We start from the raw sequence: 26,513 nt of genomic DNA, 5'->3' as shown, positions 1-26,513 counted from the left end.
GAGCTGTGGGTGGCAACACAGTCAAGGCTGTACAGAGAGTAAAGGCGGGGGCTTAGGACACAGCCCTGAGGGGCACCTGTATTGAGGGTCAGAAGGGTAAAAGAAAGTATAATTATCAAAATGCTAAAACAATGAAGTAGAGCTTAAAATTCTAAAGTAGATGATGATGAAGAGAGTGGAGAAATATCATACTTATCAAAATGTATTCATTAACAGAAACTCCACAAATGACAATTTTACAGATTGAGAATTATATTACTGCCAATGTAATCAGATCTATCCAATCCCTCTGTGGATCGAGTGTTGACAAAGAATGTTCTTTGCATGTTTTTTTTCCCCCCTTATTTCAGGATCAAATTTTAGTTAATGTAAGTTGAAGACTAATCTCTTGATTTACCATTAGGAGGAAGTCCCTGTAACAATTAATACTTATTATTAAGTATTAGGAAGAAGCCCCTGAAAGTATTCCCATTGACTTCCCATTTGGAAGGATTCCCTGTAAATATTAATACTTATCCCTAACATGTATATTGGACTAAAAAAAAACCCAACCACATTAAAGAATCATTAGCCTCCCACCCCCCAAACACAAGATTAAATCCTGCAAATTAAAGACATTAAAGTGAGGCACACTTTATAGCTGAAGTTCATAATAGAATATCAAAACATTAAATAGAACATGCAGTACCAGTCTAAAACAGGAATGAAAGCAAAAGAATGGTTAATATCAATTAAAGGGACTCTGCAAACACCCTGCTATTTTTTAGTAATCATTAAAGTTCCAAATAAATTTATTGAAGTTTGTATATGTACAAAGTACATATACAGAATGTAAAGTACATATAAATTCAAGAGTTTATTAAAAGGACTAAAGCAATCTGAAAGAGACAGGGAACATTCCTAAGCTTCTGAGTACGTTTGGATTGGAGTGGATGTTGCCACCATGGTAAGAAACTACAGTGATATTGGATGCAGTTAAATTGGCAAGAAACACTTAAAGGGCTGGCAGTGCTTAAAGTATAAAAATCACACAGCATGAAGTCATAAATTGCAGAGGCTGATCTGAACCTATGTACCCAAACCTTTGAAAGTGGCAAGGTAACTGCTTTAAAAATGGATTCTTTGGCTTTAATATAAGTCTTCAGATGTCTTCCTTCTACAACAGACAGTGGTGTGATGCAGCAAAAATGTGTCAATGATTATGTACTGTATCATTATTTGTGAGGTGGTAAACTTTGGGGAATGCTAATCTATTAGTTAACATGCGTGCTCTTTTGTTTCAACTCTATGAGTATAAGAAAAAATAAGCCAATTCCAAATCTTTAGCATGCCACAATGATTCTCCATTATTAAGAAGTGTACAGTGCATTTGTCACAATCTCAGATTCTAATGAATATAGAAAAACTTAAATGTTCTATTCTTGAAAACCAATTCAAAATCCATCATTTTAACCATCAGCTTAACGCCACCACATTCAATTTGCAATTTCAGATCTTTTTATGAGATCCAGTATTGTGTACAAGATAGTGCTAATTGTAAAATGCACCAACGTGTGCAGAAGACCCCACATTAGGACTAAAGATTGTGTGTTGGTAATCATTTCTTCTTCAACGATAATTAAATGGATGTTATTTCTGTTGATTGTTCAACTATGTAACAGTCAGATTAAGAGCAAATAAAAACAATTTAACTATAAGAGGACAGTTAGTACACGTTTATAAGTTTCTATTTACTACTCATATTTTTGAGTGCAATGTATACCACTTCCTCCAAGAGGATCACAACCTTGTAGTAGGGTTTGGAGGCTTGAATGCCTCGATGACCCAGGGAGCTATGCTGGCTGGGTTTTGGCTCTTAGTAGGGTCACCTATGCCAAACAGGTCAAAGGGTAGAGGCCAGACCAAGAGTGGTCCACTGGTCCTCCAGGTTGAGCTCAGGGCTAACAACTCTGACTAGTCAAAAAAAAAATTGCTACAGAAACAGCAACAAAGGATCCTATATGTATGCAATGGTATGGACAGAGATGGGGAGGCCGTCATTCCTGCCCTAAATGCCAGTGGCATAAGAAGCCGTCAGTAAATATTACTTTAAAGTTGGTCATTTCTAATTGATTGGGACTTGGGAGTTTCATGTGGCAGATGAGGATGCTGTCAGAGGTTTGTGGGAACTCAGTACAGTGTGGATCTTTAATTTAGAGCTTGTACTTCTCCAGGAAACAAAAGGGTAGATGGTGTCACATCAATGCAGTAAAAGTTACTGTTCTGCTGGTAGAACAGCCCTGTCATTGGGGTCAATAATATTACTTGAAGAGCTTTGTGCTTATGTTCATTGTCATAATTGGAGGTAGTTCCATTTCCCACATTCAATTTGGAATTTCAGATCTTTTTAATGACATCCAGTATTGCATTTGAAGTAGTGCTGGTTGTAAAAGGCACCAATGAGTGCACGTTAGGGCTAAAGATTGTGTGTTGGTAATAATTTCTTAAAGGAAAATTAAATGGATGCTGTCTCTTAATTGTGCAACTGTGTAAGTCAGATTACAAGCAACTAAAAATAATTACATTTTAAGAGGAAAATGTTATTTTCTATAACAATTACAAAATTTACAGATGGCCAAAGCAAAAAAAAAAGTCAGTTGTTGGAGATTAGAAGTTCATGCTTTTGCAGAAGGCCAAGGCCAGCAAGGTTTCCAAAATCTCTACTGATTGACAAGGCAGCCTTGACTTGAGGAACTTGTCGATTTATCAGTCTTTTTATATCATAAACTTGCCCAGTATGGAGGCATGTGCATCCAACATAAACATGAGGTTCGGCAGATGCTGGGAAATCTTCAACAAAAAATATGGCGCTAGAGGAACTCAGCAAGTCAGACAGCATCTTCGGAGGGGAATAGACAGTGTTTCAGGCCAATACCTTCACCAGGATATTGTTTCGGGCTCAGTCCTGATGAAGGGTTTCGGCTTGAAACACCAGCTGTTTATTACACTCCATAGATGCTGCGTTTTGTGTTAATATAAATATTAAATGAACTGAGAATTGTTTTTCAACAAAATAGAACAAAGTAGTCCGGCTAAAGAAAATAATTACTTTATTAAGAGGAAATAGCTGAAGCCTGCAATTCTTTCCCCACCAGGAAGCATCAATGTTAATAATACATCTGGTTTTAGTTTATGTGCAATTTAAAGAAACGTAAATTTTCAAGTGATTACAATTGTTTTGGAAAAGATGTTTTTGAAACTAACAGAATTGTTCAAAGGTATCTGCATCCAATTGTTATTGTAAGCTGTAGATTCCTCTTCTTTTAAGGTCTTGATTGTCATTAACACCAACGTCAATCTCAACACCATCTCCATAAGACGAGCACGTCCTTATTATAGATGCGTGCTACTGACTTAATTACTTACTACCAGCATTTGCAATTTTTGAACAGTAGAAAGCTGTAGGTTAGAAATGGGGCTTCTGCTCCGTACCCATGTGCAGTGAGACACAAACAATGTAAAAAAAACACAAATGATTTATATTCATTGTACCTTGTTGAATGTTAAAGGTCTAAATCTCCCATGATAATCCTTAAAATTAGGAATCTATTGTAGCATTTAAATTGATCAGCCCCAAGTAATCTGCAATGCAATTTGTACTTTTCCAAAAGCTGCAGACACATGTTTTATCAAGGCAAAGCTCACTACAGATCCATAAGCTCCAGTTCAGTCGCTACCTTGAATGGTTCAAGTTTGCATGTTCTCCCCATGACTGTATGGGTCTGTGCCAGATAACTACCAGTCTTATCACAAAGGTGAGCTGGTAGGTTAACTGGCTTTTACAAATCTCCAAGTATAAGTGAGTGACAAAGAGTCTAAGGGGAGTTGAAGGACAGGAGAACAAATTACAGGGATAAGGAGGAGGATGAGAGCCTAATTGTAGCCTCCAGTGTCATATTAAGCAGACACATTTCAAAGACAAGAATTCTTTCGGTCTTTATCTTTGGAAATTGTAGTAAACAATTTATGCACATTAACCTTCCTTTAATGCAGATCAATACAAAAAAAATTTTAAGTTTTAGCTGAACCAAGGCCAGTCTTCTCTCAATGTCACACACAGTCACCTAACACCGTGGTGTTATTTCTCAAAATCAAAACAGAAAATAGAAGATTTCCATAATTTTGAAAACTATGAAAGTTAGTGCTAGTTAATGACAAATATTCCACTAATTCAATGACTGAATATCAAAGCAAATCCTGTGGCAATTAATCTGTACATAGATTAAAATTACTTGTAGTTTAGCAAGAGGACCAAATGTATCAGGAACAAAGCAAATTGTTTTAACATGTTGTGTTCCAAAGGAGATGCGAACCTCTAGAATGCAGCATTAATAAAAACCAGATAACCATACTTCCATTACTACCAAACCTGTTTCAAAGAGCTGAAACATAGATTTATTTTCTGAATTCCATCCTGAACAAAATGTATCAGCTATGCAAAATTCCAAAGTTCCAGATGCTTACTTCCAATTAATTGCTAAATCATCAAGATCTTACTTGTCCTATGTAGGACAGATCACCTTCTTTGGAATAAGAATTGTTCAAATACATGCAGAGATGTCAAAAATACATTATGCAGCTTTGCACCACATCCCATCCACTAGAAGAGACTTGAGAAACCATTTAAATAGTGAAATGTAACAATGTACAGTAAATGGCAACCTGTCTGATCTATTAAATCAGTTTATGTAAAAATTTGAAACATAACATTCAATTTTCTTTTTTTAATAGAAAAACCCAGTGAAACTTATTTACAGGTTACAGTAGGAATACATCAAGCCAGAAAGATGAAATAAGGCTTTGCTGCAGACAGATGATCAGTCCAACGCTTCAGATACTGTCTGCCACACCATTAGTTCACAGCTCATCCTTGTCCAAGTCATCAAGATCTACGTCACTTAAATCAATGTCTTCTTCAACTGGCAACTGTGGAAGATTAAATGCATTCTTAGGGTTTGAGATTACTTCAGATTTCATTTCTTCTAATTTTCCAATAAAACCCATAACTCTTTAAAAACAGTTCCAAAGGACTTGCAAACTGTGCCTAGGCAAATCATTCTTGTACAGCTAAAGAATAACAAGCCATTTAACTTTGTCCCAAATAAATTGCATCTCCTACTTGTGCACTTTTCAGCATTCAGGAACCTCAATGAACTTTTACTCAACGCATATGAAAGTTTGAGGAAAAAAAAAGTTAAGTTTGCTTCCTAAAACGACAACATTCAATATGCACTCACAATTTTAAACCCATGGACAAGAAAGAGAATTAAACACTCCATTATCTAAAATCTCTCCTTATTCAAGATATTAATGGAGAATTGAAACTTTTTATATCTACTCTGCTCACAAACAATGCAATAATCCCAATAAACCTGTCAGATCCCTTCTCACTGCACTCACCACCCCGCCACCCCCACAGGGTGAAATCATGACTGCTATACCATCATATTCTCACACAAGTTCCATTTGAAAAACACTGATTAATAAGACATAATCTTTGAAGGAATATATCATTATCCCAGAGGGAAAGATGCAAAAACAAAATCTTAGCTGGGGAGGAAAGACTAGGTTAAAAAGACTTCCTACAGTTTAATGCTGTCTTATAAAACTTTGTTTTGCAATGGTACACAAAGATTTTCACTCCTCTGTTATTTGTTTGTAAAGCACTCAAAGCCCCTTACTCGTGTGCAGCATGTGCTTTTTAAACATAAGAGCACAAGTAATTAAACAAACTTTCATTGAAAGCAGTTTGCCAAGTTATCAACTTACCTGACCATCTTTACCATCCCAGGAATCTACATTGTTAATTTTGGGGAATGCAGCACCTTTGACAAGAGAGGTTGAACCTCTCCCAACTGACAACTCCCTGTTGAAAAAAGAAAGGTTGAAACAGATGCTGTTTGATTTAAGTATTTATACTTTATTGTCGCCAAACAATCAATACTAGAATGTACAATCATCACAGCGATATTTGATTCTGCACTTCCTGCTCCCTGGAGTACAAATTGATAGTAAATATTAAAAATTTAAATTATAAATCATAAATAGAAAATAGAAAAGGTAGTGTAAAAAAAACCGAGATGCAGGTCCGGATATTTGGAGGGTACGGCCCAGATCTGGGTCAGGATCCGTTCAGCAGTCTTATCACAGTTGGAAAGAAGCTGTTCCCAAATTTTAAGAATGATCAGATTTAGGGCTTTAGAGAATTATCTAAGAACTAGCACATATTAGATAACACTTGATTACCAACATGGATTATTGAGGAAAATCACAAGAAATACCACTCCAATATTTAAATATGATAATAATGAACATTTCTGAAGGAATCTTATATTGGAAGGGAAGGGTGTTTGTATCATCATCAGCTTTGTACAAAATGTGGCAGAAATTTGGCACAAGTGCAAATGATCACCCTTTATCAAAGCCTTCCTGCTTAGACTGGCAAATTAATAGTTAAAACCTTCTGTAAAATTTAGTTCAGGTCAACACACACAGAAATTTATTGACTTTCATTATGGTTTTAGCTACTTTAAACATTTACCTCAAAAACTCATTGATGCCCTGCTCACTAAAGGAGCCTTTCAGCAGAGCGTATTTCATTTTCCTGGCATTAATTGCAGCCATAGCTGGATAACCAAATCCACCGATACCTAAAGAATCTTCGAGCTCTGCCTGCGCACCTGCTTCAGTCCATAGCCAACTGAATAAAAACAGGAATTTAATTATTAAAAAAATCAGAGTATACTAAGTGTTCAGCTTATCAATTCATATAGCTTTGTCACATGTACAAACGTTTGTACATCAAAACATTTTTTAAAATTTTTTTATCGAGATACAGCACGGAATCCGCTTTCCAGCCCTTTCAGCAAAGCCACCCAGCTATCCCCAATTTAACCCTAGCATAATGACGGGACAATTTACAGTGACCAAGTAACCTACCAACCGGGCCATCTTCTGCCTGTGGGAGGAAGCTGGAGCATCTGGAAGAAACATACGAACACCTTAAAGGCGACATCAGGCACTGAACCCAGGTCGCCTCTACTGTAAAGTGGTGCACTAACCACTATGCTACTCTGCCGCTGGTGAAGTGCATCATTTGCATCAACAACAGTGCAAATTTGACTTGGGGGCGGCCTGCCAAGTGTCATCATGCTTCTGGCACCAACATTGCATGCTCACAACACACCAACCCTTCCTACTGCATACATATTTGAAATGTGGAAGGAAATCAGAAGACCCAGAGGAGATCGAAGTGGGGACGGGGAGCATCAGCGACAGGCAGTAGTGGGAACTGAACCCCTATCACTGCATTATGTTACCATGCCAACCTACACAATACCAATGCATTCATTATCTAGATAGCTGCTGCACAATTCAAACATACCCCCAGAACTTCTTTTTATATTTGTTGCCCATAGCCTTCATTACATCCAAATAATCATTTCTCCCAGAAGCCCCTGTGAACAGATAAAACAAAAATTAGTCAAATACAAAACAATTATTGGACTCCAATGCTGGAAAGATTTATAAAGGGTGAAAGGTTTTTTATATATGAATAGATGGATGATAAATGCTAGAGGTAAATGGTATTAGATAATAAACATATCAATATGATTTAAGGAGAAACATTGGCTCCCATATCAGGCTAATTCCCTTGCTCTTTGAAAGTGCTATGAAGTCTTAGCTTCTTAAATGAATGTTGTCACTTCAGCAGTTGCTCTATATGGAGCCATCAAGCCAGTTTTTAAATGCTTAACGTGAACCCAAAATCTTCTTATACAGAGAATAGGGTGCTACCTATCAGTAATGTGTCAGTTTTGGCTGGCACTCAAGTGCCTAAATCATCTCTACTCTTTCTTTCCACCCTATCCTTCATGAAAGGTAGACTAGGTTAAGGACTTCACTCCTTGGAATGTAGAAGGAGGGGAGATTTGACAGAGGTATACAAAATTAGGAGTGGTATAGAAGGGTAAATGCAAGTAGGCTTTTTCCACTGAGGCTGGGTGGGACTACAACTAGTGGTCATCAGTTAAGGGTGAAAAATTTAAGGGGAACATGAGGGGAAACTTTACTCAGAGGGTTGTGAGAGTGTGGAATGAGCTGCCAGCACAAGTGGTGTATGAGAGCTCAATTTCAACATTTAAAAGTTTGCATAGGTACACGGATGGTAGGGGTATGGAAGGCTATGGTCCCAGTACAGGTCGATGGGAGTAGCCAGTTTAGATGGCTCAGTACAGACTAGATAGGCTGAAGGACATGATTCTGAGCTGTACTTTTGTATGACTCCATGAACTAGTATAATTATGTCAAGCTCACCAGTGTCCAAGATGTGTGGCAATACAGCAACAATGCAGAGTTGATGGTCATCGCATGTCTTCTTTAGTACATCCTCATTGGTAATCTATTTTAAAAGTAGAAAATTCACTGTTCCACATGAATTTATTTCAGCATGATTTTATCCTTGCCTAACTTTTGACTAGGAGATAATTGTGGGGAAAAAAAACAGGTAACACTTGTGAAATTGCTTGTTCCAAGAATATCTTGGGTTGTTATTAATGGTGAATATAAAATTTCTTGTAAAGAAAAAGAAAGTGCTTTCACCATCAAGGTCACCATGGTAACGGAGCGGTTAGTGCAACACTGTTACAGCACAGGGGTGCTCAAGAGTTCAATTCTGGCACCATCCCGTAACGCATCTTGGGACATCCTCCCCATGGAATGTGTGGATGCTCCAGCTTCCTTCCTTAGTCCAAAGACTTACTGGGTAGGTTAACTGGGTTTGTTGGGACGGCGTGGCTCAAAAGGACCAGAAGGGCCCATTCTGTGCTGTATCACTAATTAATTCTGAGATCTAATTTCCACCAGTGCAGTAAGTACTTGGACGAACAACACCTTATATTCCATCTGGGTAGCCTCCAACGTGATGACATCAACACTGATTTCTTAAACTTCCAGTATTTGCCTACCCCACCCCCCCTCCTCACCACCATTCCCATTTCCCCCTCTCACCTCATCTCCTTACCTGTCCATCACCTCCCTCTGGTGCTCCTCACCTTTCTTTCTTCCATGGCCTTCTGTCCTCTCCTATCAGATACCTCCTTCTCCTGTCCTTTACCTCTTTCACCAATCAACTTCCCAAACATTACTTCACCAACCCCCCCCCCCGTTTCATGTGTCACCTTGTGTTTCTTCCTCCCCTCCCCCCCACGTTCTTACCCTGTCTCCTCATCTTTTTTTTCCCCAGTCCTGAAGGGTCTCGGCCCAAAACATCGACTGTACTCTTTTCCATAGATGCTGCCTGGCCTGCTGAAGTTCCTCCAGCATTTTGTGTGTGTTGCTTGGATTTCCAGCATCTGCAGATTTTCTCTTGTTTGTGGAAGTACTTGCATTACTTTTTTTTAAATAAAAAGCAAGTTTTGCTTAATGCACTGGAAATCGTTGACTCTTGCTGTCATTTTGGAACCAAAATGTCTGCATTTAAAATTTTGCTTAGTTCTGCAATTTATCCAACTTTCATTGCACAACAGACCAATAAATGAAATTGATAAGTAAAATTCCACTTTCAATTTCAGGGCATGTTATTTAATTTTGTAGCCATGTCATAACAAAAATTACTCAGCAGCACAAGCCTGTAAAAATGAACATTAGCACTTTTGATCAGAGCCCTGCCTCTGGAGATAGTTGTTTTTATTTAATTTTCCCTTCAAGAGTGAACAATTGCTGCCATTTTGTTCTGACCACTTAGCGTTTACATTCAAGTTAGAAAAATATCTATTATTCCTTCATATCCATTCTTAATTGAAGTCCCAAACATGACAAAGTCTGCTGATGCACGAAACCCAAAGCAACACACAGAATATGCTGGAGAAACTCAGCAGGTCAGGCAGCATCTATGGAAAAGAGCAACCAGTCGGAGTTTTGGGCCGAGACCTTCTTCAGGACTGAGAAGGAAAGGGGAAGATGCTAGATCTTACCAATAGTGGAACAAGGTGAAAAGGTGCAAAGGACGGTTGTACTTACTTTCCCATCCACTCCTTACCTCTTTCATTTCTGGAGCGGGAGCATTTTCAGCAAACAACTCAAGAGCACGAGCAACAATATCACTTTTAGATCTTCCACCATCATAGTCAACAGGAGTATCTTCATCTTTGTGAAATATTTTGATGGTGGGATATCCACGAATCTGCAGGCAGAAGTCAACATATTTTCTGCTGCATGGTATTTCTCACAAGTATTTGTTGCTTTAGATTAAAAGTCAACGTGTTGAGCATAAATGATTAGAAAACCATTTGAATTGTACCTATTTATTTATGAGCATTTACAAAGACCACACATTTGTGCAAACTGTAACACTAATAAAATTCATGTATTCATGGGTATTTATATATGGTTGAATGACAATTAAACTTGAACTATGAATAATCATGATTAATAATAAATATGCTTGATATGAATAATAATGAACAGCTGATTACTTATTTTCAATCACATAGTAAACAGGAATACATACATATGATATCAGTAGACATTTTAAAAAATTCAAACAATAAAATTTTAACACTCATAATTTTATTTGCAAGTGTATTACAGCAGGTAAACCCAAAGCTTCTAACTACTTACCCCATACCGACTGGCCAACATCTGACTAGTTGTGGCATCCACTGCAGCCAATTTGACCTTTCCACCTGTCTGCTCTCTGACCTCAGTGGCTGCCTCTGCCCACTCTGGTTCTAACCTTAGAAATTCAAAATACATATTGTTAATTATTCACTAATATGCCATGAGCAGAAAGGATATGCAAGGTAGTAATCCAAATAAGTAACACTGCATCAAATTTAAAATTAGTGATAAGGTGTTAATTATACAAATATACTTTACCATCCAGTGAGCATCTTTCAGAAATTCACATACATCTATTTCACTAATGTACATGCAAAATTGACTTAATATGCAAATATAAAATATTGCACTTGTCCATTCGTGCCCTCCATCCCATTTCACACTCTCCCTATATTCTTTTCTTCCTCCTATCCTCTTTCTACATCTCAAAACTTGTTTATCCTAGCTTTTCCTCAATTCTGATGAACAGACATTAATCCAGAACAACACAAAGTGCTGGAGAAATTCAGCAGGTCAGGCAACAACTATGGAAATGAATAAACAGACGATGTTTTGGCCCGAGATCTTTCTTCAGGACTGAGAAAGGAAAGGGGAAGATGGGTTCTAAGTCCTGAAGAAGGGCCTCAGCCCGAAACATTCATTATCAATTCATTTTCACAGATGCTACCTGACCTGCTGAGTTCCTCCAGCGTTTTGTGTGCATTGCTTTGGATTTCCAGCATCTGCAGACTTTCTCATGTCTATTAATCCAGCACAAGATGCCATCTGACCTCTTTAAATTTAAAAACTTAAAAGTTATGGTGGCCTAACTTTGCCATGTGCCAGGTCGCTAACTTTGTTTTCAAAACAAAAAACTATCTTTTATCCTGCAACACGTCTTACATTTCACCACAACACACATCAAAGTTGCTGGTGAACGCAGCAGGCCAGGCAGCATCTCTAGGAAGTGGTAAGACTCTAACTCTTCCTAGAGATGCTGCCTGGCCTGCTGCGTTCACCAGCAACTTTGATGTGTGTTGCTTGAATTTCCAGCATCTGCAGAATTCCTCGTGTTTACATTTCACCAATCGCTTTGAGTCAGTATATTGATTCTTTGTTGAAATCTAGTTTCATAGACACAAGTTGCTCTGTAATAATTAACCTGTGGATATCTTTTGGGATAAAAATCTTGTATGAAGGTTGTTCAGTTGGAAGGAGAATTAAAAAGGCTACCTTCAATAGATCTAAAAAAACATTATGTAGAAATCAGTAACAACCCCTGGAGAATTTTGTCCAGCAATATTGTTGTCATCTGTAGACTTCCTCAGCAACTGGCGTAGAACATCTCAGCTGAGATACATCCTAGAATGCGCTGGGATACATAATCAGTGAGGTAACCTGGGGGTCATTGGGTGTTTCAGGTCTTTCAATATCAGACATTCTTGCCCATTCAGGCCTTGGCTTGTATCCCAGCAGCGCTGGTCCACTTATCACAGCTCTTGATCCACAGCCATCTGGAGGCTCACTCAGCAGCTTCTGGGACAATCCTAATGGCTCTTTTCTTTGTAGCCCCCGTAATGCCAAGGAGAGAGTCGGTTCTACCCAGTGAGCCGCCAACAAAACCTCTACACCCCACCTCTATAGACCCGCATCGTGCCCTCCACCCGTCTCTGTTCTCCCAGCTCCTGGTATTTGGCTTTCTTATGCTCAAACACCTCCTCAATCCTGTCTCCCCAAGGAACTAAGCTAATACAAAAAAATACGCAATAGTTTGACCTTGAAAGTAATATGTAATGATGGAACAGTTGCCCACATTATTAACAAAAGCCTCAAATAACCTAAAATAATTAAATCTTAATATATACAATTTACTGATTTCTTTTTAATATCACCTTCAACCAACTCTAAATGCTCAAAAACAAATCTACCTCCTGAACTCAAACTCCATGAAATCTCACTGATTCAGTATTCAAAGCTGAGTACATCAAGTGCATTTCTTCCAAGTGTATTATGGCCGTTGAGTTACCTCTTACAGTGCCCACACCATGGTGCAAAGAACTCCACTATCCAAATGTCGCTGCTCCCGATCACATTTTCATCGAAGTTATCATCCGTCAATGTAATCACATCCTTTTTACCAGATTTGCTATCACCGCTCTGTAACCAAAGAATAATTAAAACTGATATATGCAAGAACTTGATAAGTGAGTGCTTGATAGCGAGTACGCTCTTTCACCTACTAGAGATATTTATCCAGAGTGCTGTGTACGCTGGGCTCTGAGTATTGTGGCACTAGGACAAGAACTGTAAGCTTCTTCCCACAGGCCTGAGACTACTGAACTCCCTGCTACTACCCAGGCCTCATCACGCATGAAGCACCAGCAGTATTATATATACAATTTATTTTTTAACCTTGTGTTGTAAATGCAGCTCATTATTTGCGGTGATATTATTTTATGTGTGTGAGTTATACGTATTGTGTTTGGTTCTGAGAAACAGTCTCTCGCTCGGCGGTAATCGTGCTAAACGACAGTAAAATTGAACTTGAAAAAGCTGGAGGGCTCAAAGGGATCATGAAGTGCCTTTGGCAAGTAGGGAGAGGGCAAGACCACACGAGGACAAAGAAAATTTATGCCTGAAACTAGAATTGGGCAAGGTAAGAAGTCAGTACTTCATACCAGTATTCACCAAGACAGACAGACATGGAAGATAGGAAGATTTAATTGTGTGCACGGAGGGGTGATGTGGAAGAAAGGAGGCTTTCTGATATGCTGATTCTCTATGACACCTTGATATCAAGAAGGTGTCAGTGTTGAGACTCCCGAAGAGCATTAAGGTGGTTAAGGCCCCAGGGCCTGATGGAATCTATCCCAAGTTATTGAGTGAGGCAAGAGATCGCCGGGACCTTGACAAAGATCTTTGTATTCACTTTTGTCACAGCTGAAGTCCTAGAGGACTGGAGATTAGCCAAAGTTGTCTCTTGAAGGACAATAGACAAACCACGAATTATAGAACATCGAGCTTTACATCAATTGCAAGAAAATTGTTAAAGATTTTTAGGTATAGAACTTACTTTCTTCTCCAGACTTACTAGGGATAGTTATCATGGAGTCCACATCTTGCGAACTTGGAGCTCCCCCCCGCGGAAATGATGAAGATGATTGCTGAGGCTAGGGCTGTGGATTTCATATCCATGGACTTCACTAAAACCCTTGACAAAGTCCTTCATGTTGGGCTGATCCATGGAGACTTGAAATCAAAACTGGCTCAGCAAGAGCAGTAGTGATGGGATTCAATTCTGACTGGAGGTCCATAAACAGTTATGTTTGGCAAGGATCAGTATCAATATATGGATAAAAATGTAGTATTCTGATTAGAAAGTCTGCAGGAGATATAAACTGGTAGTTGATGACAGTGAGGAAGCTTATCAATGGATTCATCTGGATACAGACCAGTTTCATCTGGACAAGTGAGGTGCACTTTGGGAGGTGAAATGTAACAGGAAAGTATCCAGTAAACAGCAAGACCATAAAGAGCATTGATCTACAGAGGGATCTTTGTGTGCAGGTCCATAGTGCTCTGGAAGTGACAACACAAGGAGGTAGCATGGTAAAGGCAGGATACTGTCTGCTGTGCTTGCCTTCATTGGTTGATGTGTGGAATATATAGATCAGGAAGTCATATCGTAGCCGTGCAAAACTTGGATTATGCCACTTTTGGAGTATTGTGTGCAATCTGGTTTTGTTAACAAAATGTTAAAGAACATTTTCCAGTCTCTTTTGTGACACTGTACATCTTAAGATAAAAATTCACATCAGACACAGCATTTTTTTTGCAAATATTAATTGCTCAAAATATTTTTATTGGTTTCATCCAAACCCACAAGTTTCTACACTGATATCGTACCAAAACCAATTATGATTAATACACATGGTTAAGATTTGTCCACCAAGACAATTACTTTATATTTAATTGCAGATCACTTTCTCCCTTTTATGCCACATTATTTTAAAAATAGCTGGAGAAAGAACAGGGTATAAAACACAAATGTGTATTTCATCTTCTCAGTGAAGGACTACGTTTTCTTGCATCAAGACCAGGAGGGGATTATTTTTGTTACTGTAAATGCCCTATTAACAATCTATTCCTACAGCCACTGCCCCTAACCTGCTAGATACTCTTTGATCTATCCATTAGCATCTTCCCACTTCTCTACAATTTAAATCTTTCTCTATCCTTGTTCTGACAAAGGATTTCTGACCTGAAGCAGAACAAATTTCAACAGAAGTTGATTTGCATTTGTTTATTGCTTGTGTAGGGCAACTGCATACACGACGCTGATGCTCATTCTATAGTTATCACAGCACTACATCTGCCCTGCCTTTCAAATTACATTATCACCTCACATGCCAAATCAAACAAACGATGCTTGTCAGTTGGTCCACTGATAGTTGATAGACCATGTCATATTTGCATTAGTCCAGCTACTAGTTTTCAATTTCTACCTTGCGACCATTTCTAAGAGTGAAAGGTTTTACCTTTTTGCCAGAACTTGAGTCACTCTTGCCTCCGAGTCTATCCCGGACGATTGACCGCAAAGTGTTAAGTGCTGCATCAGTGATACCTTGGGCAGACCTAGCACCTGCACATAATGACAGCACATGAAAAAGAAGATATTCTCAGATCCGAAATTCCAGTTCACCAAAGGGATTTTAATTTTATGCCTTTGTAATATCTTTTGGACTTTTGCAAATTTCCCTCAAGCTAAATCACAGAAAATGTGAAATCAATTATACTCATCAAATCACTTTAAAAAGACATTAAAATTAACATTTCTTGATTTTTTTATGATAAACTATTTGGTTACAGCTGTAAACTTTACAGTAAAGGTGGACTATTCAACAGAGAAGTACCTCCACAAACCCATTTCTGCATCATTTTATTAATAGGATTTTGCTTCGATCAAAAGCCAAAATTATTTCTATATGCAGACAACCCCTCAGATTCTGACAGGATTCCATTCCTGATAACCTCTTGCAATCTAAACTGTTCATAGATCAAAAATGAATGAAAATAGGGAGAGGTTCACAGAAACAGCTTTGATGGGATGGTGAACAGATGCTGAAAAAAAAAGGCCTCACTAGTTCGGTGGACAATGGACAACCCTCCACCCCGGTCTGACTGGTGGGGGTTGGGGGGTTCCCTTATGGGAGAAAAGCCATGCAGAAATGCCCCATGCCAACCCAGAGCAGCTAACAAGTCCATTTTCATCCACAGTGCTGGTCTCCCAAAGCTGCTGGTATGTGTGGTCCTACATTGTACGTTCAATTTCAAAGTTCAAAGTAACTTTATTATCAAAGTATGTACATGTTACCATATACCACACAGGTTCATTTTTTTTTGCAGGCAATTTCAGGGAAAGCACAATAGAATCTATGAAAACTAGGGGACTTCCCCATGACTTACCATTATAATCATCGGGTTTGTTTTTGTTTAATCCAAAGATCTTTATTGTTGGAAATCCTTGAACACCATACTGCCCACCAAGAGACTGATGCTTGTCTGCATCTACTCCTCCAACTTTTACTATTCCCTGCAGTAAAGCAAAGATATGTTTTCTTTTTCCACTCATCATTATGGATGCAAATAAAAATCCAAACTGCAGTGCAGAAAAGATCCTTATTCATCTATAACACAAATAGCTTTGTATCAATGAATGACAAAATTTAATAAACCTCAATAAGCACCACCATATGCTGGTCACAACACAACAGCATACCGAATCAATTTTATTTCATCTCCCGAGCTGCAACTTAACATGCTCCCCCGATAATCAAGAGTGAATGGAGTTCAGAGGAAATAAACTAGAGTATTCATAAATACTCAATATCTAGCACACCACTAGGACTCATGTACGATCTTAGAGGCAGTAACTGGGGATAGAAAATAAGTTTATTTTAGCAAAATCAAACTAAAGCTACTCAAATTTATTAATTTCTAATGTTGATATGTACAACAATTACTCCAAAAAAAAAGCCAAATATGCAGTGTTGTTTTTTTTAAAAAGAAAGATGAAATAGCATTCATCTTTAATTAGGAAAACTCAGTGAGAAGTGTTTTATATAAAGAATAAAATAAGTAAAGTTGAATTAAAAATATAACCTTCAAAGCTGATGCAGCTTTTTTCCACTCTGGGGCCAAACTCTGACAATGCCCACACCTGAAAGAGAACGTATTCTTTAAGAATTTTGTTATATATATACAATGCAGAATATACCAATACTACAATATTCGAAAAGGACACCTAAATGCAACATCTGAGGACTCTCTGACACAATTTGAATGTATCCATCCTAATGTATAAAGCTTGACACACTTTTGGCAGAAAAGAGGTGTTCAGAAAAAAATTAACATAAACTTACTGCATTCTTCATCCTGTATATATCATTGCACTTTGCACATTTTCCAGCAGCTATGTACCAGTAAGAATAACTACATTTAGCTTTTGGTTTGAATGTTCCCAGTATACATCAGCAGTTCCTACACACATGCAAGTGAAACAAGGCCCAGAACATCCAATACAGCAGCCCCTCAGGGCTGCGTACTAAGTCCCCTCCTTCACTCCCTGTATACCCATGACTGTGTCACCACCCACAGCTCCCATCTGCCAATTAAATTTGCCGAGAACACTACATTGATTGGCCTTATCTCAAATAATAATGAAGTGACCTACAAGGAAGAAGTCATCTCTCTGACACAGTGGTGTCAAGAAAACAACCTCTCCCTCAATGTCACAAAAACAAAGGAGCTGGCTGTGGATTACAGGAGGAATAGAGACAGGCTTACCCCTATTGACATCAATGGATCTGGGTTGAGAGGGTAAACAGCTTTAAATTCCTCAGCATCCACATCACCGAGGACCTCACGTGGTCTGTACACACCAGCTGTGTGGTGAAAAAGGCACAACAGCACCTCTTTCACCTCAGACGGTTGAGGAAGTTTGTTATGGGCCCCCAAATCCTAAGAACTTTCTACAGAGACACAATTGAGAGCATCCTGACTGGCTGCATCACTGCCTGGTATGGGAACTGTACCTCCCTCAATCGTAGGACTCTGCAGAGAGTGGTGCGGACAGCCCAGTGCATCTGTAGTCGTGAACTTCACATGATTCAGGACATTTACAAAGACATGTGTGTAAAAAGTGTCCGTAGGATCATTGGGGACCCGAGTCACCCCAATCACAATCTATTCCAGCTGCTACCATTTGGGAAACGGCATAAAAGCAAGGACCAACAGGCTCCAGGACAGCTTCTTGCACCAGACCATCAGACTGATTAACTCACACTGATGTGAGTGTATTTCTATGTTACATTGACTGCTCTATTTTTTAATAAATTACTATGATTGCACATTTAGACAGAGACGTAACGTAAAGATTTTTACTCATGTACAGTATGTGAAGGATGCAAGAAATAAAGTCAATTCAAATTCAACATCCGCAAGTCTTGAATTTACCAAGTTTTGTCACAATGAATCAATTTGCTTTAGCATATTGAGTCCAATAAATGGAGTGGGATCTTTCTCAGATTCCCTAACACTTAAGCAGAGGTAGTAAGTGGGAAAGTGATGAAAGCTAATACTAGATCAGTCACTCCTACTGAACAGAACAGGTTTGATTCCTGATCCCCTAAAATAATCACAGGCTTGAGCAGATTTCTGTATGCTCTTCATTGTATGTAACCCTTAAACCCAACCCTTCTTATGCCATGGACTCCTGCTATTAACCGAGGGGTCCATGGGTCCCACTAGACCCAAGCTCAGAAACATCACATAAATCCCCAGTAGATCAAACATGGAAGTACAAGATCTGCAGATTTTCATCCTCCAACATAAAACCACATGGCCAGCAATGATGAACATCTCAGTGCAAACCTACTCCATGTAAACAAAGTATCTGAAGTATTCCCTGTCATTCAGATGTTAAATATACATGAGCATCAATGAAATGACAGGAATTATGAATCATAGGCTTTCTAAACCCTGCATTAAAAAAAATACAGCATAGAGTAGGCCCTTCCAACTGTGCAGCCCAGCAATCCCAAATTTAATCCTAGCCTAATCACAGGACAATTTACAATGACCAATTAATCTAATCTCCAACCAGTATGTCTTTGGACTGTGGGAGGTAACCAGAGCACCCGGAGAAAACCCCCGTATTCCACAGTACAGACTCCTTGGAGATGATGTCAGAATTGAACTCCAACACCTCGAGCTATAATAATGTCACACTAACCACAATGCTACTGTGGTGTTGCTACATCTAGAATGTGTGAACAACCTATTTCTGATTAAGAAATATTAATGAACAAGTATAGTATCTTGTTTTTAAAGAAGTTCCATATAGATCAGAATCATTGAGAACAGATACTGAAACAAGGCTTGTAGACAGCCAAACAGGCAAAAGATGAACTGGGCTTTAAGGTGATCAAAACATACACAACAGTTGCAGTAACAGTGAAAGTTAGGTCAGGGGTGAATGATATGTTGCTGTGATGGAAACAACCAGCCTCAGTTCAAGAATGAAAATAATGCTGACATTGCTTCAGCTCAAACTGGTGACCAATAAGAAGAGTACTGATTGAAAGGATAGGGAGCTTGTGGGAAGATAGAGGCTTTAGTCTTCAAAATGTAAGACTACAGCCAAATCAAGAAAAAAAATAGCAGATTGGCAGTGGAAATAATTAAAGCAATCCGCCGTCCATCTGCAGAAGGTATTGGGACTTCCTGAAAATGAGAAGGAACAAAATACAGAAAGTTTTACCTTCACAGATCCATGAGACAAAGTTAATTACTGAATTTGTCTTTTACACTAATACTTGACAGACAAGGATGAGAGATCTTATAGAAACATACAAAATTAAGAAAGGGATAAGACAGAGGCAGGAAAATTGTTTCCACCAGTAGTTGAGACTGGAACTAGGGGACATAGCCTCAGATTCGGGGAGTAAATTTAGGATGGAGATGAGGAAGATCTGCTTTTCCCAAAGAGTGGTGAATCTGTGCAATTCTCTGCCCAATGAAGCAGTGTAAGCTACCTCGGTAAATATATTTAAGACAAGGACGGATAGATTTTTGCATCTTTAGGGGAATTAAGGGTTATGGGGAAATGGCAGATGGGTGGAGATGAGACCATGGTCAGATCAGTCATGATCTTATTGAATGGCAGAGCAGGCTTGATGAGCCAGATGGCCTACCCCGCTCCTATTTCTTGTGAACTTATGACACGATATTTTCATCTGTCAGTATGCAACAATAGTCATCTGTCATCTAATTTGCTCTTTAGATGTCATCTTTACATTAAACAAGTACCGCAGGGTGCATCAATTTGGTAGTTTCCTCCCAGTCTCAATTTACCCTGTAATAATAACTTTTTTTTGTACAGCAGCTTTCACACATTAAGATGCAGGCTCAAGGTGCTTTACAAATACTGTAAAGACAAATCAATATAGTCATAAAAATGCAAGACAAAATGAAAAATCATAAGACAAACATTACATAAAATAAAACATAATTAAACATACTGAATTATGATATGTTACTTAACAGGCATTAAGTAATCCTATAAATAGGCCACATTAAAAATGTAGTAATTTTAAAAGTGTTTTGAAGTGTTCCACGATACTAGTCTGGTGTATCTCAGTCAGTAGAGTATTCCAGTTTTTTTTGGTGCACAAGAGCAAAAGGCCGCATCACAAGTTCTTATATGCTCCATTTGTTCCCCCTCCCCCCCCCATGTGAGGGGTTGATGTTCTTGTTGCTGTTTGCGCAATTTACTTTTTTTTTTGCATGGGGGGGTTGATCTTGTTGCCATTTGCACAACTTGTTTTGCGCGCAGGGAGTTGATGCGTCTCTTTGAATGGATTCCATAGTTTTCTTTGTTTCGTGGCTGTCTGTGGGAAGATGAATCTCGGTGGTAAACTGCATACGTACTTTGATAATAAAAGTCTTCTCTGAATCCTTGTTTCTAGGAACACTGAGCAAACCAGTATTCATGGATCTAAGATTATGATTAAGGATGTAAGGGGATAGACATCTCAATATATACGGAGCAGCTAGGTTATTCAGAGCCTTATATACAATTAAGAGCATTTAAAAATTGATCCTAAAGGACACACGCAGCCAGTATAATGATGTCAAAGCTGATGAAATATGATCAGATTTTCTTTTTTTTTCCATTAAGATTCTTGCTAGTGCATTTTGTACAAACTGCAGGCGATTTATTATCTTTCTTAGGAAGTCCTAGAAAGAGTGCATTGCAGCTGTCTAATCGGCTGAAAACAAAAGCACTTATCAATTTTTCTGCATCTTCAGATATTGTAAGATATTAACTCTTGCAATCTTCCTTAAATGAAAGAATGCAGTTTTATTAATATGGTTAATGTATGCTTTGAAATTTAGCTCCCAGTCAATAATAATGACTAAATTCTTGACTTCTGGCTTGATTTAGACATTCTTTTTAGCTGTTCTCTTTCCTCTCCAAATGGAACAGTTTAACTGATGCCAGTTTCAGGTGGAACACCGCTATCTTTCACATCCTATTAAAATAGTAAGTTTGTTCTTATAATAACAAGCATGTTTCCTAGGTTTAAATGTTATCATACAACTAAGATTTTAATCTCTTTATGCAATTTTTAATGCAGCAGTTCTAGGTTTTTGTGAAATGCAGCTGATGGTCAGACATGAAGAAATCTGGAACATCTTAAAGCCAACATTTTAAAATAGGTAACTGTAAAGACAACTTCGAACAAAAATGTGTGGCTCATTTAAAAAGGCATTTTATTTGAAAAAAATCAACATCAAGTAGACTTGTATCGCGGGGCGGGGCGGAGCGAAGTGACGATGGCGCTAAACAGAGACACCTTTGCTTGCATCTTCAGAAACACCTCCATGTCTATCTTTCAAAGTTGCTGGTGAACGCAGCAGGCCAGGCAGCATCTCTAGGAAGAGGTACAGTCGACGTTTCAGGTCGAGACCCTGACCAAGGGTCTCAGCCTGAAGCGTCAACCGTACCTCTTCCTAGAGATGCTGCCTGGCCTGCTGCGTTCACCAGCAACTTTCATGTGTGTTGCTCTTCCAGCATCTGCAGAATTCCTCGTGTCCACGTCTGTCTTTAATATCTTCTTCCCCACCTTTCCAAGCTTCTTTTGAAGACCCTGACCTGGAGTTACACCCTGACTTCGATTCGTTGCAGGAATGGGACCCGCTCTCAGGGCCTCCTGATTGGCTGCTTTTTGATATCCCAAGGATGCGTCCTGGAAGACTAGCATGCCTTCAGGGTGCTGGATTTTCGTGCCTCTGGAGATGGTCTGATTCAAGGCTGGTGCCCCTGACTAAAGCATAGCAGGAGAACATCGGGAGCAGCGGGTTAGCTGCTATGAGCTGTGTGTCCAGAGACATGAGCTCTAGGGTGGACTCTCTGGGCACAGAGCTAGGAAAAAGCAACGCAACATTATAAATCAGTGAGTTGTTTGTTTTGTTTCCCCTCTCGCTATGAAACGAGGACCCCTCTTTTTCCTTTATTAGGGAGAGAGAGCCTGTGGTATGTCGAATAACCAGGTGAACGAGTAGTCTTTGGGGTACTGCAAGTCTGTGTCTTCATTGATGCTTTGCTGCATGCTTGAGTGCTCAGTGGAGGGAGGCAATGCTTTTTTGCTGGTGGGGGAGGGGGGTCATTGCCTTACTTCTGCTTGTGCATGGGAGGGGGTTACTCTGCAGTTCTAACATTGAGCTGTCATTCTTTGGGGCACTCCTCTGTTTTCATGGATGTTTGCAAAGAAAAAGAATGTGTATTGTATACATTTCTCTGACATTAAATGCACTTATTGAAACCTATTGAATTAAAATCCAAATGGGTGGATTGACAATGGAATTTCAAAACTGAACCTCGCCCATCTAGTTGTAGCAAAACCTAGTTGTTTTCTGAACTCACCATGGTGCATAGAACTCCACCAGCCACAGTTCATCGCTTTGAATAACTTCCCTATTGAAGTTACTTGGGGATAATTCCACAACATCATCACTCGCTGAGTAAAGAGCACTGACAGTGACTAACAACGTGCCGAAGACACCTGCAAAGCAAAACAGAATTTGCATAATTGAAATAAAAACCCTGAGTTCACTTCAAATGTTAGTGGTTAGAGTTAATTTTACTTCTCACACATACAAAATAAAAAGTTTGCAATGGCCGATTGAGTGCTTGAAATACCTCAAGTCAAACAAGACCCATGGAGAAACAGTTAACATTTTCCCTGTTGATCTAAAATATTAAATCTGTCCATTGACACTGCATTTCTAGCATTTTTTGTTTGAACACATGGTATTCAGGGGTAAAATAAATAGTTTAAGAGGGAATCTTGAGTCATGGACTGTAGTTTTTGATGGACTCCAGATCAAGGTCGCTTTGGGAGCTTTTGCTATTGCTTGCATGACGGAGGTCAGTGCTTCTGTCGACACGTGGTGGGGGGAGAGAAAGAGGGTCAATGCTTCTGCATGTGGGAGGGGGCTTTGGGATTCTGATGTTTCTATCATTGCATTCTATAGGGCTCATGTTTCGTGGATGTCCGTGAAGAGTAGGAATGTCAGGTTGTATACTGTATACATTCTCTGATATTAAAGTGAACCATTTGAATTCCAATCTATACACACAATTGGAATCTGAAAAAAATGCTACTCAAAGAGATGGAGAAAGATACTCTCACAACACTTAAAGAGCATCTGGGCAAGCACTTGAATCACCAAAAGGCATAGAAGACTACATTTGTATACATGGGATTTGCATGGATGGTCTGTGTGGACACAAAGAATCTGTTTCCGTACCTTGTGACCAATTATTAAATAACTACAACATTTCCCTTTTGGATTACCAACTTTGCCAGAACACTGCTTTTGCTATGCAAGTTACTAAACCGATGGCACACCTGCAGCCGATTTAGAGTACAGAAGGAAGTAGCTGTATTCAAATCTACAACTAATTACCATGTACTTTATCTTTACAAAAAATAAAATCACTAATTAAGAACATACCACCTTTCATTAGAAATTGGTTTCAAAGCCACACAATGTTGTACAAAATACTGCCTGGTTTCTACTCAAACTGCCCAAGTTCAGGAAACTAAATCATTGTCACCTCCTTCGACTAAACAAAAAAAAATATGCGACGTGCAACCAAAATATATAAATAATAACCACAAGAGAAAGTCTGCGGATGCTGGAAATCCAAAGCAAGACACACACACACTGCTGGAGGAACTCAGCAAGTCAGGCAGCATCTATGGAAATGAACTGATAGTCAACGGTTCGGGCCGGGAGCCTTCTTCAGGACTTGAAATATTTACTACCAGCCAGTTTTAACAGATCTGATTATTTATAGTTTTATATTTTGAATTATCATTACACATTCAGGTAAAAGGATATACAAATAGCGAAGAAAGGGTGATTTCTCTGCTAGTGTTCACAATACCCTGGGAGCCAAGATACGGACACGATAGCCATTATTAAATACTTATCGCGATGCCGAACCAAACGAGCGTGGGGGAAACTCGTTATCGTCTAAAGGCTCGGAGAGGCTGCGAGGCTCCACACGGGGGCCACTCACCGATCACACTCAGCACCTCTGTCCTTCCGCTGGCGGGTCCCATGTTAGCAGCCGCAGCCGTGCGTCACTTTAACTGAGCGAAGGGAGGGAGCCCTGCGGTCTCAGCGCCAACCGCGTGTCCGAGGCCGTGTCGCCCGCTCCGGCACTGTGACACTCGGCTTCGCCCCGCCGCCGCCGCAGGACAAGCACCCCACTCCCCTGACCCGTACCGTGGCCGCCGCCGATTGGCTGCTTCCCGCCCGCTGACCTCAAGCCGGGGTCAGGGATCGAGGCAGCCAATCAGGAGACGGACACGTGTCAGCTGCAGCTGGTGCCGCGACCATGTGGGGCCGAGCGGCGCAGACTCGCTGCCGAGTGAGCGGGGCTGGTGCTGCCCCAAGGAGTGGTCTCCCGTTTAATATTTATTATCCTATCGTGCCGAGTGAGCGGGGCTGGTGCTGTCCCAAGGAGTGGTCTCCCGTTTAATATTTATTATCCTATCGTGCCGAGTGAGCGGGGCTGGTGCTGTCCCAAGGAGTGGTCTCCCGTTTAATATTTATTATCCTATCGTGCCGAGTGAGCGGGGCTGGTGCTGCCCCAAGGAGTGGTCTCCCGTTTAATATTTATTATCCTATCGTGCCGAGTGAGCGGGGCTGGTGCTGCCCCAAGGAGTGGTCTCCCGTTTAATATTTATTATCCTATCGTGCCGAGTGAGCGGGGCTGGTGCTGCCCCAAGGAGTGGTCTCCCGTTTAATATTTATTATCCTATCGTGCCGAGTGAGCGGGGCTGGTGCTGTCCCAAGGAGTGGTCTCCCGTTTAATATTTATTATCCTATCGTGCCGAGTGAGCGGGGCTGGTGCTGCCCCAAGGAGTGGTCTCCCGTTTAATATTTATTATCCTATCGTGCCGAGTGAGCGGGGCTGGTGCTGTCCCAAGGAGTGGTCTCCCGTTTAATATTTATTATCCTATCGTGCCGAGTGAGCGGGGCTGGTGCTGTCCCAAGGAGTGGTCTCCCGTTTAATACTTATTATCCTATCGTGCCGAGTGAGCGGGGCTCGTGCTGTCCCAAGGAGTGGTCTCCCGTTTAATACTTATTATCCTATCGTGCCGAGTGAGCGGGGCTGGTGCTGTCCCAAGGAGTGGTCTCCCGTTTAATATTTATTATCCTATCGTGCCGAGTGAGCGGGGCTGGTGCTGTCCCAAGGAGTGGTCTCCCGTTTAATATTTATTATCCTATCGTGCCGAGTGAGCGGGGCTGGTGCTGCCCCAAGGAGTGGTCTCCCGTTTAATATTTATTATCCTATCGTGCCGAGTGAGCGGGGCTGGTGCTGCCCCAAGGAGTGGTCTCCCGTTTAATACTTATTATCCTATCGTGCCGAGTGAGCGGGGCTGGTGCTGTCCCAAGGAGTGGTCTCCCGTTTAATACTTATTATCCTATCGTGCCGAGTGAGCGGGGCTGGTGCTGTCCCAAGGAGTGGTCTCCCGTTTAATATTTATTATCCTATCGTGCCGAGTGAGCGGGGCTGGTGCTGTCCCAAGGAGTGGTCTCCCGTTTAATATTTATTATCCTATCGTGCCGAGTGAGCGGGGCTGGTGCTGCCCCAAGGAGTGGTCTCCCGTTTAATATTTATTATCCTATCGTGCCGAGTGAGCGGGGCTGGTGCTGCCCCAAGGAGTGGTCTCCCGTTTAATATTTATTATCCTATCGTGCCGAGTGAGCGGGGCTGGTGCTGCCCCAAGGAGTGGTCTCCCGTTTAATATTTATTATCCTATCGTGCCGAGTGAGCGGGGCTGGTGCTGCCCCAAGGAGTGGTCTCCCGTTTAATATTTATTATCCTATCGTGCCGAGTGAGCGGGGCTGGTGCTGCCCCAAGGAGTGGTCTCCCGTTTAATATTTATTATCCTATCGTGCCGAGTGAGCGGGGCTGGTGCTGCCCCAAGGAGTGGTCTCCCGTTTAATACTTATTATCCTATCGTGCCGAGTGAGCGGGGTTGGTGCTGCCCCAAGGAGTGGTCTCCCGTTTAATATTTATTATCCTATCGTGCCGAGTGAGCGGGGCTGGTGCTGTCCCAAGGAGTGGTCTCCCGCTTAATATTTATTATCCTATCGTGCCGAGTGAGCGGGGCTGGTGCTGCCCCAAGGAGTGGTCTCCCGTTTAATATTTATTATCCTATCGTGCCGAGTGAGCGGGGCTGGTGCTGTCCCAAGGAGTGGTCTCCCGTTTAATATTTATTATCCTA

General features: G+C 40.4%; 1 protein-coding gene across 1 annotated transcript; it reads right to left on the bottom strand.

The window, feature by feature from the left end:
* Nucleotides 1-3,072: 3,072 nt before the first annotated feature.
* On the bottom strand, nucleotides 3,073-24,517 carry pdia6 (protein disulfide isomerase family A, member 6). Its single transcript, XM_072247108.1, has 13 exons — nucleotides 24,293-24,517; nucleotides 22,628-22,766; nucleotides 16,801-16,858; nucleotides 16,105-16,231; nucleotides 15,177-15,280; nucleotides 12,665-12,795; nucleotides 10,660-10,774; nucleotides 10,079-10,222; nucleotides 8,356-8,440; nucleotides 7,424-7,496; nucleotides 6,581-6,739; nucleotides 5,809-5,905; nucleotides 3,073-4,965 (listed from the first exon to the last, which is right to left on the bottom strand). The coding sequence occupies exons 1-13, from the start codon at nucleotides 24,333-24,335 to the stop codon at nucleotides 4,897-4,899; spliced, it is 1,344 nt and encodes a 447-aa protein (XP_072103209.1). The 5' UTR covers nucleotides 24,336-24,517; the 3' UTR covers nucleotides 3,073-4,896.
* Between the last annotated feature and the right edge of the window lie 1,996 nt (nucleotides 24,518-26,513).

This window comes from Mobula birostris, chromosome 30 (genome assembly GCF_030028105.1).
Source record: "Mobula birostris isolate sMobBir1 chromosome 30, sMobBir1.hap1, whole genome shotgun sequence".
Classification (NCBI taxonomy): domain Eukaryota; kingdom Metazoa; phylum Chordata; class Chondrichthyes; order Myliobatiformes; family Myliobatidae; genus Mobula; species Mobula birostris.
Note: the sequence above shows the minus strand (reverse complement) of the source record. Positions and strands in the feature narration are given on the sequence as shown.

Excerpts from the sequence above, each read along its gene's own strand:
- pdia6 (XM_072247108.1), bottom strand. The coding sequence starts at position 24,335 with ATGGGACCCGCCAGCGGAAGGACAGAGGTGCTGAGTGTGATCG. Across the intron at positions 16,859-22,627 it reads GTGGAGTTCTATGCACCATG|GTGTGGGCATTGTCAGAGTT; the intron begins GTGAGTTCAGAA and ends GTTCTCTTTCAG. Across the intron at positions 7,497-8,355 it reads GCCACACATCTTGGACACTG|GGGCTTCTGGGAGAAATGAT; the intron begins GTGAGCTTGACA and ends ATCTGTTCACAG.